The sequence below is a fragment of the Cygnus atratus genome, chromosome 19 (genome assembly GCF_013377495.2).
Source record: "Cygnus atratus isolate AKBS03 ecotype Queensland, Australia chromosome 19, CAtr_DNAZoo_HiC_assembly, whole genome shotgun sequence".
In the NCBI taxonomy this organism is placed as follows: domain Eukaryota; kingdom Metazoa; phylum Chordata; class Aves; order Anseriformes; family Anatidae; genus Cygnus; species Cygnus atratus.
The window spans coordinates 8733549-8752016 of record NC_066380.1 but is presented as its reverse complement, the minus strand read 5'-3'; the positions used below and the strand labels follow the sequence as shown (position 1 = coordinate 8752016).

The 18468-nt window shown below is 45.3% G+C and overlaps 1 protein-coding gene across 1 annotated transcript in view; it reads left to right on the top strand.

Moving 5' to 3' along the window:
* The first annotated feature begins 10808 nt into the window (after nt 1-10808).
* The window catches only part of PAPPA (pappalysin 1), a 181035-nt gene continuing 173375 nt past the window's right edge, over nt 10809-18468 (top strand). Inside the window, exon 1 of the mRNA XM_035564695.2 lies at nt 10809-11243. Coding sequence (XP_035420588.1) covers nt 10847-11243 — 397 coding nt within the window. The 5' untranslated portion in view covers nt 10809-10846. The remainder of the gene's footprint in view (nt 11244-18468) is intronic.

Below are 18468 nucleotides of genomic sequence, written 5' to 3'. Positions count from 1 at the left end.
CAGGGACCTCAATGCCCTTTAGAGCTGAAAGTGGATTGTGTTGGGGGTTCTTGTAGATCTTCTGCATGACGATGACTCAGGAGTATCAGCTAATTCTTATGCATTCAGTAGTCTTAAGGATCAAGAACACCTTGATCGCCCGAGCAGGTTTATTCTGTACCTTTTAAAGGGCTGTTGAAGCTGGACATGTACTTCCAGGAGCTCTGTTAGGGTTTTATGCCCCGGATGTGGAGGCAGTAAGGGAACAGAGAAAGGCAAACAGGTCTGTTGCCTTATGAATACCCTGAATTTAGTCTTAAATTGCAGCTGAAGCTGGAAGTCATTGGCTGAATGTGGCTCTGGTGAGCCTGAACTAGATGCCTACAGCCCACAGGTGTTGGTTCTGAAAACTCTCTGACTGTATGCTTTAAGCCCCTTGAAAACTTTTAGAGAAAGTTCTCTTCTGCTGGATAAATAGGGATGTGGAATATTTTTGCGACATAATCTGTTACCCATTAGCTGAGAACAAGGAAAATTCATCTAAAAAATAATTAAAGAGACACTTTGGCATGGTGTCCTGAACACAGTACCATGCTGTAGGTTCCCAATTCCAGAAATGTGTTTCTTCTTAAAGCCAATCTTTGCACAAAATTAAGAGAAAAATTCACAAAGTGGACCAATCTAAACAAACAGTTGTGCATTTTTTCTTCTTCCCTCTCTCTCTTAATTTCGTGCCATTGTTAAAATCATCCTTATTAAAAGTTAGTGGAACAAGTTAGTGGAACAAGGAAACAAAAACCCAATGTAGGATGTGGTTTAAAGTACTGCTTGTTGAGCCTGATAATCTTTCTCAGTTTTCAACTGCATTTTTCTGATGGCAGTCTTGGTGACTTTAGTGTTGGCAAAAGATACTAACACCAAAGGCTTCACCTTGTGTGACAAATGTCAGCAAAAGTTCTGTGTGCTTCACCACTGTCCTGGTCCCTCTGCTACCTCCCGGGAGTTTTCTAGGTAAGGTTTTGAGGAGTGCATACTCATGATGACTTCCAACAGATCACATCACAGAAGGCTTTCAGAATATCAGATCAACTTAACAGCCTTGGTCATGCTCAGCAAGGTTGGAAAACAGTTGAGTATCAACCCTTATTTAAATCCTTTGCTTGGACTGAAATAATTTTAAAAGTAGGCACCAATATACCCATATAGTTCTTGATTTTGTTGTGTTTGCCCCAAAACCTGTACAACGGGACTCACCAACCCTGCACCTTTTGCGGGAGAACTGCCCACATTCCCCATGAAGTAATTGCTGTAGACTCCACATACATCATTTCCTATTAAAACCTGGCAAGACATTATTTGGCACAAAGCATGCACTGTTTTGGAGCATATGATATTTTAGGGCTGAAATATTGTGAATACTCCTAACAAAGTTGATTTCATTTGTGGACAAAAAGCTGCCCTATTTTTCTTAGTAACTATTCAGTGCACTATTCTGAAAACAAGTCTGATCAAATTAAAATCAGTCTAAACTTTTTTTTGTAACCCAGAAAGAGTTACTAACCTTTCTGGGTGGGTCATATAGCATTTAATAGCAGCGGGTACCTTTTTGTATAAATATCATGAACTATGGAATTTAATGAGATTTGTATTGCACTATAGAAATGTACTCTAGAAAATTAAGTTTAAGTCTGTAGGTTTAAATGTTTTCTATGAATATTATTGAATTTATACAGGGCTTTGTGATTCTATGCCTATTTAGTTTTGGAGAATGTTTTCATGTATTATTTGGGTTTCCATTTGATACACTTTTCTTTTTCCTCGTTCTTTTTTAAAGCACTGGTAGCAAAGGAATGAAAGGAGGCTATTTTTTGCTACAGGATAAATTTTGATATTTCAATTCTAGTTTTTGCTTCCTGAGGAATTTTCTATTTTCTTGAGATTCTTAACCAGGTCATTCACATACTTGTAGGTTGAGCTACCTGCCTAGGCAGCGTATCTGAGCTGGCACTGCTGTGGGTCACACGAGCCCGGTCCCTATAGTGTGCCCGTTCTGTACGCCGATGTCCTCACGCAACAGCAAGCAGTCCTAAGAGGAGGATACGTGAAATATCCTCCAGTACAAACCAGGTTATGCTTTCCTCAGATCCACTTCTCTGCAGCTTTTATAGCTGTCCATACAATGTTTTCTGTTTTCTGTGCTAGTGGGAAAACAGGGTTTGACACTCACTAGCAAGCAGCACTGCATCGGCGGGGTCTGCTACCTATCACTGGAGAACTGGGTATCACCTCAAAGAGCAAAGAGAATTTTTGAAAATCCTGTTAAATGCATTAACAATGAACTCACGATGAAGTCAAAACCTTGCTTAGACATTTCAATTGAGAGTTGCCATACAACCGTAGCCAGTGGTGGGTCTTGGCCGAAAATGTATTTATACATTAAGACAGATAGAGATGGATTTCACTAGTTTAAACGCAGTTTTAGTGCAGACAAAAGCAATAGGGGGTGGCGGGGAAAGCACAGGCTGCCACCACCCTCACATATGGCAATCGTTTCCTATAATGCTTGCTATATTGTATTTATGTCATGCAGTGACATATCACAGAAAGCCACCTATGCCAAATTCTTAACAACAACAAAAAAATACTGCAGCTTTTAGTGAGGGCTGTCCTCCAACTTATTTGTGTTTTGTTGTTGGTTTTCTTTTTCCTTCTGCTTTTCATCTGTCTGGTTTCTATTTCCACCCTTTCTGGTCTTTCCTTCTTGGTTTTGTCTTGTTTTTTCTTTTTTTTTTTTTTTTTAAACCGTATTTGAGGAATCTCGGTTGCACTGAGAAGCCTGGGAGGTATGACTGGAATGTTTTGATTTAATACATCCTTGCCTGAACTTTCTTTTGACAGATCGATTAATATTTGTGGATTCTGGTGGCAGAGCACTGGGGGGGCACAGGAAGATGAGGCAGCCGGATGTATGGTGAGGAAGCTGCAGAAGGACTCTCAAGGGCTTGGTTCAGGTGCAGGGGGGTGACAAAGTGGTGCAGCATTGCAAAGTTTGGAGCTAAGCACAGTTAGAAAGGACTGGTTATATCTCCCAGGCAGGTGGATGGTCACCTTGCTCCGTGCTCAGGGTTTGGGTATAATGCTGGCAGAGGGGGGCTCAGATGCTGCATGCATCATGTTCGCGTTGCTGTAGCCTCCTGGGTCAGCTTGGGGCAGAAGCTCGCCTCTGACCGCCGATTTACAGGTTACCTCGAGGGCCCAAGGCGGGACAGGACAGATGCCACTTAAGGTTTGGGAGCATTTGAGTTGAAGGCTTGACTTTGGGCACCGCATGCTGCGAAGACAGGACTGAAGGCTGCAAGAGCCTGGCTGGGAGGGCTCCCTGCTTGGCTCCATACCTTGTGTGCATGGCACTTCGCAGCTGTGTTTTTCAAATGCCATTCAAATGAAAGCAGGGAGGGGAAATCCCATTTTGCTGTGAATTGCTCTCAACTGCAGAGAGAAGTTTTTCCTCTGAATTCTGTCTTTTGGCTGTGTCATTGCAGAATGACACACGGTGTCTTTCTCCTGATCAATTTGTTTATCGCTTGCTTGATTATCTTTTTCAATAGCAAGACATGACAGGTTTCTCTTGTCAATCCTGTTAGTACTGGCATTGGAGCAGAAATTTAGTTTAGGAAAAACATTTAGATATGTTAAACTTTCCCGTGGATGATGCCTGTGAATACCAAAACATGGCTTGATATGTTTGGATTTTCTAGACTATTCCTGGGCCATGTATTCCCATCTGTCTGAGTCCTGCTCCTTGTTTCTCGGGACGTGTACTTGTGTGCCAGCACCACGCTTCACTTCTGGCTGTCACAGCAGTTCAGGCTCCTCTATACAGTATCGCAATGTGCCGACAGCACACTGGGGGAGCCGAGGGGGCCACGGGCACAGCCCCCGTCTGCACCCCTGGGCCCACCCAGCCACTGGTGCCCCTGCCCACCCGGCACGAGGTGCTGGAGAGCCGCCCTCCGCTTCCCCAGGACACCTAGAAGTGACCTCTCTCTCTCTTTAGTGCTTTAAAAGTGATATATGGCTAGAGGAAGATGTCAAAGCAGAGCGCTGGAAGACTGATGACCTCCATGTATCTTCCAAACAGGTACCCAGCTAACAGAGGCCCCGTCTGCCTTCCCAAAGCAGCCTCCCCCCATCACTCGCTGCACCCATGCACGTTATTTATCGTGTGGGGAAAACATCAGTAGGTCTAAGAGGATAGTTTAGGCTCCACAGCTCGCCCAGTCCTTGACCTCTTGGCTGAGACTTGCCAATGGGGTGGTGACTAATGAGCAGCAACTGTAGCGGTGTGCTTTGTGTTGCAGGTATGTGCTGGTTTGGTGGGAGGTATCTGCTAGTGCCCCACACGCTTACAAATGCAGGGGACCCTGCTGTAAGAAGCCAGCCCCCGTCTTGCCCATCTTACAGTATTTTGGCTGTGCAGCGCTGTCTGATAGGTCTTTGGTTCTGTGAAATGATCTCTTCTGAGCAAGCTGAAAATGTTCAAGGGTGAATAAAGCAATAGCGCTGTGCAGTTCTCTGTCTGGTCTCAAAAACCAGCTACCAGTATTTGCAAATTGCTAGGAGCTGCAAATCATGGGGAGTTTTTCCCGTTGTGGGCAGTCAGCTGCTTGTCTTGTTCCCCTTTCCTTCCCAGCCAGGTTCCCCAAGTAACTCATAGAAACTCATGGTATTAAAATGCTAACATGAGCAGGATTTTAGGCAGAATAGGTATTTACCAGAATTTCACCAGCATTTGAGCGAGCTCCAGAAGCAGTGGAGGATCCATAGCTTTTGAGTGAGATGATTTGGGAACTCACATCTCATTCTGGAAAAGCTTAGGTACTCTCCTGGGTTTTACCTGTTTTTTTTTTCAAGGGCAGCATTAAATATTCCCTCTTCGTGGCCCCTCGGAAATTTCTCATTGGGGAAAAAGTAGAGAATTGATAAAAACAGTGTTCTGTAGTTCTGGGCTTCAGCATCCTGATTTCATCTGAGAATCTTAAATCCATGGGCAAACAGACTTCTAAAAGAGGCATTCTGTCTGTCAGCCTCCTGAACCCAGAGGGGAAGGTGAGGCAAAGAGCATTTGTGTCCTCCTTGGGCTTCTAAACCCCTGCGAGAGGAGGAGGGCTTTGGATCCAGGGGCGATGCCAGGAGAGTGCCGGGGGCTTGGCCCTACCAAGGGTGCACGGGGGAGCCCAGGGGTGGGCAGGGGCCTGTGGGCACTCCTGAGACCCAGGAGGTCCTTCCTCCGCTCAGCATCTCTTCCTTTAGGCTGTGATTTTGCTGCCCCCATCAGTCTGCTGGGTTAGGAAGCGACCTCCCTCTCTGTGTCGGGATGTGGCCCGCAGGGCGGGAGGCGAGGGGCCTGATCCTGGAGTCACCCCACAGAGACCCACCGGGGCTGCTCTGGAGGCTCGGTGTGTCCCCAACATGTGTGTGGGGCCATGGGGCTGTGGGGTGGACAGGCGAGACGAGGTCCTGGCAGTTCCCTCTCCACACCTGAGCGAGGATTTTATCCACGTAGCTAGTCCCCAACGCCCAGAATTATGGTATGCAGTCCAAATTCAGGTGGGCCCACGGCTATAATCAATATTTGCGTGGTTTAATTGAGGATGAAGGTTTTGCCCCATTGTTTACATCCTCTACGGTGAGCAACATCTCTTTTTGCTCTCACCACAATGTTGTAGGATAGAGATTAGAGCCCAACCCCCGAGAATGTATTTCAAGAATGCGGTGAAAACAAATACAAAGAATATGTAACTTTTCTGGAAATACGATATTTCATGTGGGAAATTTGAAGGATAAAGTAACTGAATTCCAGGCGAACAGGCATCACTATTGTTAGGTAATACAGCTCTCTGCAGGGCAAAAAAGAGTGGTATGCCAGGTTTAAATAGGAATTTATAGCCACTGACTGCAAATTACTTTATAAAATTACTGATACCTTTATAAAGCTATCAATTATGTGTTTAGTCGTGATTGTCATTTATTGCAGTTCTTAATTGTTCAGTAAGCTTTTCTGGATTAAATGGTATATTTCAAATTGACATGAGGCTGTTTCATTGACGTAAAGTACCAGAGTGTGTATTTCACACATGGGACAACTGGGAGAGCAGCAGCAGGAAAGTGTCTTACCCACTAATAAAGGAAATGTAGTACTGGTGTTTTGAGTCCTGCTCAAGTTAGCATAGTTATATGGCATTATGAACATGCAGGCGATAGTTAGCAAAGCACCCAGAAACTCAGGACTTTCATTAGCACAGAGTGCAAGGATAAAGGCGGCACACAGGCTTTTAATTGTTTGTCCTTTTGAAAATATGAGGAGGAAGAACAGATAGAGAAAACATTTAAAAAAAAATTTGGCAAATTTACACTGAGTCCAAATTAGGTCTTCTGTTAAATCTTTTCCAGGATTGAACATATTTGGCATTTTTTTATTGTTGTTTCTTCAGTTATTAGTGTTCCTGCCTTTTCCTGGGCTCACGAGGGGCTGTGGCCACGTTCCACGTAGCTCCTGTCTCACCCTTCGGACACCAAGTGTGTGGCTCTGTCTCCAACGAGGTGTTGGGTTTTACGGGATCCACAACCCGGAATGCCTAAATCCCTGTTGCTTTGAAGCCGTTCTCGGCTCTTTGGGTTTCATTCCTCGCTATTCTGTGGAGGCAGCGTGATTCCTATCATACCATTGTTGATTGCATAAAATATTCCCTGAATCCAACACGTTGCATTAAAATCTGGTGTCTGGGCCCTGTCTGATTCTGAACAGAGCCGCTGTTGGATTGCATTTCAGCCATCGTCAAGCCAGGCCAAGTTCGGAGAGACTTGATTGGGATATCGGTGAGGGGTAAAAACCATATAAACCTCTGCTGTGATTGATGGAGTTGTGCACAGCGAGGACAACTATGTACAAATACTTGCTCAAAATAGTAGGGCCTCAATTCAGCCGTAACTGGCAGACTGTTCAGCTTGCCTTTCAAGAAACGTTGTTTTTAATTGACCTTCGCGTGAGTAATTTGAAGGTCCAACACCGTTTCTTAAGAAAATGATTGCAAACTGTGGAATCTCCCATCATATGTAGAATTAGTAATTTTACTATATCATGAGTGATTAAACCTGACCCCCAGGGAGCCAAAAATAATGCTGTGTGACTTCCTCGCCTAATTACCGCAGAACAAATGTGAAAATGTGTACATTACAGCAAATCGTGTGCTAATTGGCCTTGGAGAAAGACTAAATTTGAGGGAGAAATGGGCATATAATTTCAAACATATTTGAGAGGTTTTGCAGGCTGCTTGCAAATAGGAGGAAAAAAAAGTCAAAATTTGACAAAACCATTATTTGTTATGATTTATTCACTCAGCTCTAGTCTTGAACCTGGGAGTTATTGGCAGCTTCAGCTAAGATTCCTGCTGAGTATTTCTACTTATAATGACTGCATGCAGCATGTAGCTCAATGCTATTTTTTTGGCATAATATCATAAATATCTATTTTAATTCTTGTCTCTATACATGTATCTAGGGTTTGGTGCTTTTTTTCTTTTTCTAGTGAAAATATCTATATGCAGGACAATATCCTGCTCCCTTTACTTAGGAGAATACTCCACTCGAGTTCAACAGGAGGATTATTCTCCTTGGGTAGAAACCCCCCTGCCAGAAGGCCCGTACATCACTTAAGTACTGGCTTAAGCAGAAAATAAATGTCCATCTGTGCAGGGTAGAATTTCATCTGTTGTCAGGGAAGTTAGATCTGACCCATGGACTTAAGGAATCCCAGATTTACTCCCTATTCCGAAAATCACATCACTCTTCCACTCTCTGTTCTTTATCGTGCAGGACTCAAGAATTTAGGCACCATATTTCCTTTATGCTTTTGCAAAGTATTGGAAGTAAAACTGATTGAACGTGTAATTTGTGCTCAAGAGGTAAATCTCATCTTTTCATACTTTCTTCTGTCTACTGTAAATACTGAAAGTCAAGATTTGGTCCTTTCCTCTGTAGCTGGAATACTCTTGAGTTTGTTAATGGAATTATAACCCATGGCATTGACGTGTTGTGTTTTGGTAACAATGAAGCACTTGCTTTTGCCATTGCTATTTTAAGAGTATAAGGTCAAATATGTTCAAAATGAAATGCTGCAGTGCCATCAAATTGAAATGTTTCAATTGTTTTCTTTGATGATTGCAGCCAAATCATAATGCCCCTAAGAAAATCTGGATTTTGCAGAATTAACTTTTTCCACTGGAAAAACTGGAAGCTGTGTTATTTAAGCTAGAGAGCCTGCTCTTCCAGGCATGGGCAGAGTTCCCATCGATGTCGGGGGAGTTTTCAGGTGGAGCAAGCAGTGTCCTGGGCATCAAGACTCTTCCTGGTTTAGCTCTTATTTGAAGTTGAGCTCGTTCACTTCGACTTTGTGATTTTTCGTTTGATTTGCAGTATCCTCTATGTGTTAAATTATAATAGCAAAGTGGAATACACAGACTCTGACCTTAAACTGTTTCTGCTGAGCAGGCATGCATGTGTAAGTGGCTTTTTTGCATCCCTCTGAGATCTTCAGGACATTTATGGGAGTTTATGCCGTGGTGTAGTTTGTTTGCTACCTAACAATTTCCTCTTGATTGTTGAGAGGCTTAATTGCTTTGAGGTCTTGTATTCCAAACTTTGCAGATGTTGCCAGTGTTGTGTATCTTTATTGCAAGTTGAGCTGTTGTGGAGGGAAGGTCTGTGGGGCTGATCAGCTGTGCTTCTTGTTGACTTCTGTGGGGCTTTGTGGATATGTGCAACATCTCTGAAAATCAGATGCCAATTGTACATTCCTGAGTGTTTGCAAATTAGTAAGGAGCTGAAAAGCCCTCTCCCAGAAGCCTTGCGAGTATGCAACAATTCTTTCTCATTTCACTATTTGCTTTCATTAATTTTATCATGTATATTTGAAGTGTAAGTAGCCATAACAAGCTCATCCTAACAGGGTAATCTCCAAAAGCAGTAAGGTTACAGTCCCAGGAAAACTCTTGAGCGAGTTCTGTTCGAAGCCTGCAGGAAGGTAAGGTGGTGTGGCCATCGTCAGGTTTGAGGTGGAGGAAGAGGGTGACGTGAATTCCTGGGTTTGAGACTGCAACTTCGCTCGGTTCTGCTGCACTTCTTCTGAATGGAATTGTGGCCAGTAGATTCAGGCTGTGCTACTGCTAAGTCATTTCCACTTATTAAGTACTTAGAAAAATCCTTTTTGTTGCCATCAGGGGGAGCTTTTGAGATCTTTCAAGAGTGAAAAAAAATATTAAAAAAAAAAAAAAAAGGAGAAAAAAAAGAAACGTCCCAGCTCAGAAACAGAGATCTACAAACCAGCAAGCAGCCAGAATCTTACCTGTGGCTACAACTAAACCAAGGAAACCAGGGGAGCTGAATTCTTTAGACTGAAAAATTAGCAATATTGAGAGAGGATTTTTTGACTCAATCCACCAATAAAATTAATATATATTTTTTTATTATTTCAAAAAAAAACAGGAGTCTTTGGGAGCACTCAAAAGCCAATTCCTGCTCTGTTGCTACAGCTTCTGGAAGGCAAATGCTCTTCAAAAAGCTTCTCTCCTTTTAGCTCCTGATGATTCGATGGGGACCTTTTGATGCAACATTTGGATTAGCTGCACACAACTGCACTGAGGGGGACCACAAAAGGGGGAGCCTGGCTGATTGCATAACTTTAAGAAAATAATAAGAGGAAAAGAAAGAATTAGGAAAAGAGAGAGAGAGTGAAAAAGAAAGAAAGAAAGAAAGCAATTAAAAAAATATCTGAGACTCAAGTTTCAAGACTCTTTATGTGCTGCAGAGGAGCATAAGGTTTACCAGCAAAGTGCAACGGGGAGTCTGAGAGGAGAAATAGCTTTCTCTTTTGCCAAGAAAAAAAAAAAAATAGGAATGTGTGTTTTGGACTGGACTGAGAAAGAAAGCTGGGGAGATTGCAAAAAGGGGGGTGCAGGATTTTTATCACATTGATCCATTCATCCTGATTGTCTTCTTTAAAAAAATAAATAAGAGAGGGGAAAGTGATAGGGGGAAAGAGGAAGAGGAGAGAAGAAGGGGGAAAAAAGAAAACAGCAAAAGTGTTTGAACCTCTGGAGCTATCTGCTCCTTCAAGCTGATTGATTAGTCATGATCCCTGCAGTTTTAATGGGAATCATTCAATTGGGAAGGTGGAGCACCCTAGAGTAGATTAGCATATTCTTGTTTACTCATCTTCTGAGGGGCTTTTTCTCTTTTCTTTCATTTTGTGGAGAAGAAGGGAGGGGGGGAGGTTGGGGGGAAGGAGGGGGTTGTGGCTTATGTTATAAAGGAGGCCAAAAAAATAAATAGATTAGAGCATCTTTTGGGGGGAGGGAAATCAGTGGGTCTGAGTCTTGGAGAAAGCTGGGGGGGTTGTTTTGTTTTTTTGTTTTGTTTTGTGTGTGTGTGAGTGTGTGTGTGTGTTTTTTTTAAGAAGAAAAAAATAAAGGGAAGAAAATCCAGCAGAGAAAAGAAGAGAGAGAGGAATTCCAGCTGTGGAGGAATAGAGGAGAAGAAGACAGATAGAGGAGGAAGAACAGAGAAATACATTTCAACCAAGAAGGAGTTTTGATTTATTTTATTTTTATTTGTTTTAAGGAAAAAAAATCTATAAGCAGGAAAAAGAAAGAAAGAAAAAGAAAAAAAGAAAAGAAAAAGCAACTGAGAAGGGTTATAAAAAGAGCAAATACCAAGAAGGGTGAACAAGAGAAGAAAGTCAAGGCAAGGAGGAGCCCAAAGCTGGCAGATCGGGAGGATTTGCAGGGGAGAAGGGGGGGGAAGATTGGAAATGCAGCTCTGGAGTTTGCTGCTGCCTCTTGCGCTTCTCTGTACAGCCCTAGCCAGTGGACCCGAATGTGGGATGGACGAGCGCTCCCGCAGGGCAAGAAGGGACACCAGGCACAGCCGCCAGCTCCTCTACACTGCCCCGGGCACCTGTGCCACCAGGTTAGCCCGAGGAAGGCGCTCCACTGCTGGGCTGGAGCCTGGGCATGTCCCCCGCAGGAGGCAACAGCGGGAGGTAAAGGACGAAGAGGAGTCCCTTACCCCGAGCAGGGCGCTCTATTTCAGTGGACAAGGTGATCAGCTGCGGCTGAAGGCAGATATCGAGCTGCCCCGAGATGCCTTCACTTTGCAAGTGTGGCTGAAAGCTGAAGGAGGACAGAGATCTCCGGCTGTCATTGCAGGTAGGTAGTTCGTCGTGCCTGGGGCTGCAGCATCCCTTTTACGTTCCGGGAGCCGGCAGAGCAGCCAGCTGTAGGCGTGCGTGTGTGTAGTGTATGTGTGTGTGCATTTAAATGTGCGTGTGCCTTGCAACATACGTGCGTACGGGAGTGCATGTGTAAACATGCACGGCTGTGTTTATTATATATATATTCGGGGGAATAGTGGAGCTCGGCAAACTGGCTGAAAGTATATGCTCGCAGAAAAAGTTATGTAAACTTTTGCATAGGGAAATGGCAGTATCCTGGGTAGTTTCTGTATTTCTGTCTGTCTGGATTGAGATGCAGACAGGGGAGAGAGCTCTTACGGTGGGTTTTTAACTCATTTGCAGGTCAGAAAACTGTAAGTAGAGCTTTTAAAAGTAGCTTGTATGCATGTATGAAAAGAAATGTATGTCTGGTGTGTGGCTGCAAAGAAATGCATGTGGAAGGTCCCTCTACGATTTCCTTAGTTTTATTAGCTCTTTAGCGTACTTTCACTGTTACCTTTTTAGATGCTATGTTAGCATGTGGTTTCCAAAAAGCTATAAAGGAACTTTTGGCTATTGTGAAACCTCAAATGAATCAAATGAGTTTATAAAGTTCCCAACCCCTCGACACTCAGCTAGGGCTGGGACTAGCGCTGCAGCTAGAGGATGTCGAGTATTTTTGTCTCCCCTTAGAAACGGCAAGTGTAACACAAATGATTGTAAGGTCAAATAGCCCTATAAAACCATTTAGTACTAAAAGCAGCTACCAGTCTAAGCTGTCTGAGCTGAACAATAATGAGGGATATTGCACTTTTCTTATTTAAATTTTATGAGCCCATCATGAATTTGGGTCCTTTTCCCGTGCGGTCGCTCCCTCTCCCCCTCCCTCCCGCTGCCTCCCTCCCTCTCCCCGCTTTAGTGATAAAGTGCAGCGAAGTTGTCGTGAAATTGGATACTTTTCGGAGGGTTACAAACCCTTATAAATGTCGCCACATCCATCTTTGCTCTGAAGGAAGTCATAGAAAATGGAAATGCCCTTAAAAAAAAAAAAAAAAAAAAAAGGAAAACAAGTCAGAAAGAGGAGCGGGCAGGGGTGGGGTGGGGGGGAGGAAGACATGTTTTACAGTTCTTTTGGCAAGGAGATTCCCTGAAAGTACGAAGTTTCCATGTCCTAGGATGCCTTAAAGAGACAGGGAGGATTTCCCCTTTCCCTTTAACCGGAGTCACTTCCTACGAGAAGGCGGCGGATGCTTGTGCCGCGGGTACCGTGGCCACCAGCCCCGCTCGCTGCCCTGCCACCATCCCCCTGCGATCTCCTCCGTCTCCTCTGCCCTGTCCCCAACCCGCGCGACTGTCGCCTCTCGGCAAAGTTGCTTTGTCCTGGGGAAAACAGGAAGGGAGATGAACTCGGCAGCGCGGTTCCTTAACTTTCCCCAGTCCCAGCTGCTCGGCTTGCTGGTGGGGAGGGGGACGCAGCGTGTGTGGCTGCGGGGTGGGCAGGAGGTGCCAGGCAAGGGCTGCTCCCCTTTGCTTGTAGTAGGACAGACAGGCGAGCAATTTCATAGGAGAAATAGTTTATTACTTGCATTATTTCCCCTGGCTTTCTCAGATGCTCCACTCTTCTGTTTCCCAATCTTAACTTAAACCCCAGGGCTCAAAGTGCTTCCCTTTCAACGTAGGGCAGGCAGAATTGGGGTTTGCACAGATCTCGCCGGTGGCACAATGCGGTCCGTGTGTTTGTGTTTAATCTAGCACCTAGGACCCCGTGTCCGTCTTAGGTGCAAGTATCTGTAATTCATACAATAGGGGACCTGGACAAACACACACAAAGATCATTTGTAGTAAAATACTTTAATTGGAAGGGGGAGGTTGGTTTGTTGCCTGTGTAAAACACTTGACCCATTTTATGCATGGAAATAACATTCCACTGTGAAAAATGAAAATAAATGCCCCAGTTTAGCACTGTTGAGCTTGCAGCTCAGCTTGGGAGGACTTTGTGATTTTTATTTTATTTTTAAACTCCCCCTTCCCCCCTCGCACACACTCTTGAAGAGGAGCCAGGTTTGGCTCTGTGTGTAAACACCTGGAGGAGGTCCAAGAGGAACTCACTCGGAGTATCCTCCGCACACCACAGCCTCCCAGACCTGCAGCAAGCTTAGGGAGAGATTACGCTTCCCTCAATGAGGAAATCAAGGGTTCTGGCTGCCAAAACGCTTGGCTTTCTCATTTTCACTGTTTTGGGATGTGACAGACGCAGGAGCCCTGTTCTGCTGTTGACGCTGCATCTGTAGGACCCCACCGACACCCAGAGCCCTTCTGGGTGCTGCGGGCGGGCAGGGAGCGGATCCGTGTGCTGACGTTGCCAGGAGTGAGTTTCTCCCCAACTTCTGCAAAGTGGGAAGTGGTGGGACTGTAGATCTGGCAGGGAGGGCAGGACCGACTGGAGGACAACTCATTGCCAGAGCCCTTCTTGTACCCTCATCTGCCTTCTGCCCCCCACCCTCTGCCTCTGCTGCCTGCTGCTCTTCGATCCCACCTGGCGTGCAAGTAGTCACTGAGAGTTGTGTAGGAGCCCCATGCGTGCCTGTGGGGGAAGCCTGCCCGTCTGTTAAAAATCTCATGTAGGACCCGAGTTGTTATCAGCTCCTGCGCCTGAGCCCTGATAGAAAGGAGCTCTTCTGCTAATCCAGGCTACAGGAGTTTCTGTTTCTGTCTGGAGCCAACTCTCCTTACGTCACCCTCTGCTGCAGTATTCAATTTGTTTTCATAAATGGCTAATTTTACAGTGCTGTTAAGTGGGTTCGTCATTGCGCCGGGCCATGCCCTGTCTCTGATGATAGGCAGTCCTCGGTGCCAGGCTCTGCCAATTTTCACGCTGGTTGGCAGTGATGTTATTGCTGCCCTGTTTGACTTCACTGATATCTGTTCTGGCATTTGTCAGGGAAAGCTGTTGGGAAACGAGAAGTCTGACCCATTGATCTGTGTTACGCAAAAGCTCAGCAGCGTTTTCGGAGCTGGGCTGGGCTTCGTTTGTGCGGCTCCTGCGGTGCAGCTCCAGCGGCGGCAGCTCTCAGCTCGTGCGTACTTGGGTCCCTCCCCGGGCCACATAGTTCTTGGACAAACACTCCTTGGATGTGCGTACCTACCACACAGCACAGTACATCCCTCTTATAAATACACGCGTGTGCACATGCTATTAATCATGCGAGGTTGCGCGCTTTCCCCCAACGAGCCTTTGAATGCATCCCTACTTGTGAACGAAGGAGTTAAGGTCCGGACTGTAATCAAGTTAGATAATACGCGTGCCATGCAAAAATAAGACGCTTCAAAGCACCGTTGACCTTGCTTCTGTTGTAATCAAAGATATTTCGGTTCTACTGTGGAAATGCAACCCCATCCTGAGAAACAGGATCCTCCAGAGTCCCTGTCAGTGTGTTTTCTGGTGTATGGCTCAGGAGCAGGAGAGCTCATGTTTTCATAAGAAGGAGATGTTGACTCTTTACTGGCTGGGAGCTGAGAGGAGCGGGATGAATGATCGGCAGCGGGAGCTGGAGTAAGAAGGCGTGCCTGCTCTGAAGAGTGAAAGTTATTTGTGTTTTGTTTTGTTTTGTTTTTTTTCCCTTCCCGGTTTCATTCTCCTCTGTCTCTCTATTCCTCTGCCTGCCAACAGGGAGCATGATCCCAACTTAATAAAGCTTCGTATGTAAGGGAGTGCCTATGTTTTCCCAACTTCAGTCCTTGGTGAACATAAAACTGCAGCAGAATCCAAAGGGAAAGAAACGCCAAAATCAGCACAGTGGAGCTCACTTAAAGCCGCAGCTCTTGCGTGTGAGAGACTGAGAAACATCTGTGTCGGGGGCCAATAATTGGGCAATTATACAGATATGTAATTGACACTGCAGAAGTCCGTTCCCTCCACAGGGTTTAAGAATATACGTTTGGGTTTTGGTTTCATTTGGTTCACTTCTGGAGTTTTGCAGTCTGGTGCTGCATTAATACACCTCAGGTGGAAGCAGGGAGCCAGGGCCTGTCCCCAGGGCCGATGCCCGTAGCAGGTGCGTTGGGACCTCGAGGGGCTCTTCATACAGTTTACACACAGTTTCACTGGCATCAAAATAATAGGTAGGTAGAAAATGCAGCATTTCTCATCTTCAACAGCCTGTTGCCTCCTTCTATGGATTTGCTTGTTTTGATCTGTAATGAAGTACTGAGATGAAGGACTACGGAATGAGCCAAACTCAAGGCCTGCGGTTTAAGTAGCATAGGCCAGGGGCTGGAGCTCAGCGACGGCTGGGCTGCAGGGCCGGGCCTCACACGTCTGCACGGCCGCTGTGGTGGGTGACAAGCTCCCAGTCCCCAGTCCCCAGGGATACAGGTACCCTGTGCCTCCAGCTTCCCGGCAGCCGGGTTCAGACGACAAGCCACTTCATGCCTACGGATCCGGGTAAGCCGTGACTAATAGGCCACTGAAAAAATACAGCGTAGCTTGTCATTTGCTAAATATTTGCGTTTGAGCAGCTCATTTCCTCCAGCCTGCAGAAGCTGGGACAAGAGTCAGAAACGGGAACTGGAAAAAGGATTTTTCTTTCCGTAAGACTTCCAATTTCAACTGGTCTCATTCAACCGTCTGCACACCAGAGTCAGAACAGTCTGACGAACATGTTTTATTTTCTTAAAGCACTTACTCGTGGGCTGCTCCATTCAATAAAATGGTAATTAAAGGGAAAAAAAATGAGGGAAGTTTGCCTCTTTATGTGTGAGGGATGGTAAATTTAGATTCCTAAATGATGTATGGCTGCCTCTTGTAGGCATGGAACTGTGTCCCGGGCTAAGCTCGCCTCCCCAAGCTTCATTTTGGCCTTATTTATTTCAAGCCAGCCTGTTCCAGTTAGAAGAGCTTGCAAGAGGCAGAAAGCTGGCCGAGGGGTTGGTGTTTGGAGGGACTGCGGGAGTGGGGCTCTCCTCAGGGATTCGGGGAAGACGTCTGGAGAAGAGCAGAGGGAGGGCCTCGGCGGCGAGGGTGAGAGGAAGCCTTCAGAGAGCCTTCGCACACTGAAGAATCGCAGAAAGACGGACCCAAATGCCCAGAAGTTATCGCCTCTGGTTGAAGCTGCTCTCCAGGTCCCTGTGTCACCTCGTCATGTGGCGCTGGGGGAACGCTGCAGGTGGCCAAGGAGATCCCAAAACCACCGACACACCGAGGGATGCAGAGGAGCCCACCATCCGCCCCGGCCACACGTGGCATAGTGAGGGATGTGCTTAAATCCCAAATCCCCAAGGTCTCACTGAGCACTGGAGCAGCTGGAAGGGGCAATGCTGGCTGCCTGGGGTCCCTCACCCTGAATCCTTTCATGAAGGTAGGTGCCTCTCACCTTTCTCACGAAGATCAGGACAGGTCTCCGCTTCCAAAGCGGGTGCAGGAGTCTGCTGGTGCTGTTCCCACGAGCCTCGTGTGTTCACTAGCCTCTACTGAGGGTGATCCCCAGCTGGGTGCCTCAACCAGCGAAGAGTCAAAATGCTGGCGGGCACCTCCCCGGCCTCTGGGGCCGACCCCAGTTCTGCATGGTCAGGGCACACTGGCTGTGTGGAGCAGAAAGCCCTGGTGGAGAAATGCCTTCTGGAGTCCGCTCTGGCTCAGCCTGCACGGAGGTGCCGAGCTCCTCAGGTCTGTCGCAAGAGGGATGCCAGGCTGAGCAGCTTCAGCATAAAAATACTGCAGGACCAGTGGGTGTTAGGTGCTCTCAGGACCGGGGGATTAACTGAGCACTTTCACCTTGGATTTCCATTGCTCAGGCCAGCCTGAGCCAGAATTGAGAGCCAAATTATAGTGGCTTTTTTCAAAAAGACACATTGAAAAAACAAAAATAAACCCTTCCATGGCTGGGGTCAGCTGAAATGTTCCCGTATAATAGTTTTGCTTCCAATTTTAGCTGTTGTTTTTTCAGCTCCTCTTTTCTTTTCTCTGAAAGAAATTATAGGAGCACAAGCAGAGAAGGGACCACCTGGGTTGCCAAATTTAGTCCCCTGCAGTGTCGGGGATATAACAGTAGATAATTAGTCCAAACATTCACAGAATATCCACTTTGTAGGTTCTGATATAGCACAGGCCACAGAAAATTTCCCAGCACTCTACTATAAACCAAAGATCTTTAGCTAAGACCCAGAGTCACCACTATAATGTAAGACAGGAAGAGAGAAGGACAGATTGACAACATCTTAAGTACCTAGAAATCCAAAGCACTGATTTAGAAAAGTGTTAACTATGAGAAAGGAAAACATTTTCTGGTAAAAGATATCAGCTTTCTTATTTTCGGAAGGTTAAAAAAGAATCAGGTGTTTTGACAATTACAAAACTTCTATTGAAATTTTAAGTTCGAATATTTTCCAAAACTGATCCTTTCCCACAGATAGTCTGTTTTGATTAATTTCCCGTTTTCCTGAGAAAAATATTTTATCAAACATTTCCCACCCTTCTCTGATCTTCATCTGTGTGGAAGTTCCTCCATCCCATTGTAGGAAGAATGAACACATTCACATTATTGCATTTTTGCTTCTTTCAGATTATTCTGAAAGTTGATCAGAAAAGTCTTGTTTGATCAAAAACCTCTACACTTTTCTCTCAACTGTATCAGCTAGTCTAATGTCATCTTTTCCTTCATTTAACCATTATGTATTATATATTAATCTTTCATTATATATTAATTCTTCTATTTCATATATGGAAAGTGTACTGGACTCTTCTGTTTCCTTGGTTCTGAGAATTTGGTTCGTGTGTTCTAGGCATAGAACAATGAGTGTGCTGTCCTTTTTTTTTTTTTTTGTCCAAAAGTGATACTTCTAAAAATTAAGGTGTACCTGTCTTCTGACCTTATGTTGCTTTATGAGCATTTCTCTACCTTATGGTAGCTGGCACCTGGGTGTGATTCTTAGTTTTAATTGAGCTTTCTGTGCAGAAGAAATGCTTGGTTGGTCTTCTGCTAATTTCTGCTTGTCCCTAACCTTCTCTTCGTTTTCTCTGGTGTGAGCATGCATGCACATACACACACAATTTCCAAAGCACCTTTGATTTTTTCCCAGATCAATAGAGCATTTAAACTCCAATGATCAAGGAAAAACATCTTGTTTATTTCCCTACATATTCTGACACAAGTGGCAGATCTTGTAAACTGCTTTGATTTGATGTTAGTGCCTTTTATAAAGTTTGCTCTCTCCACAGCCAT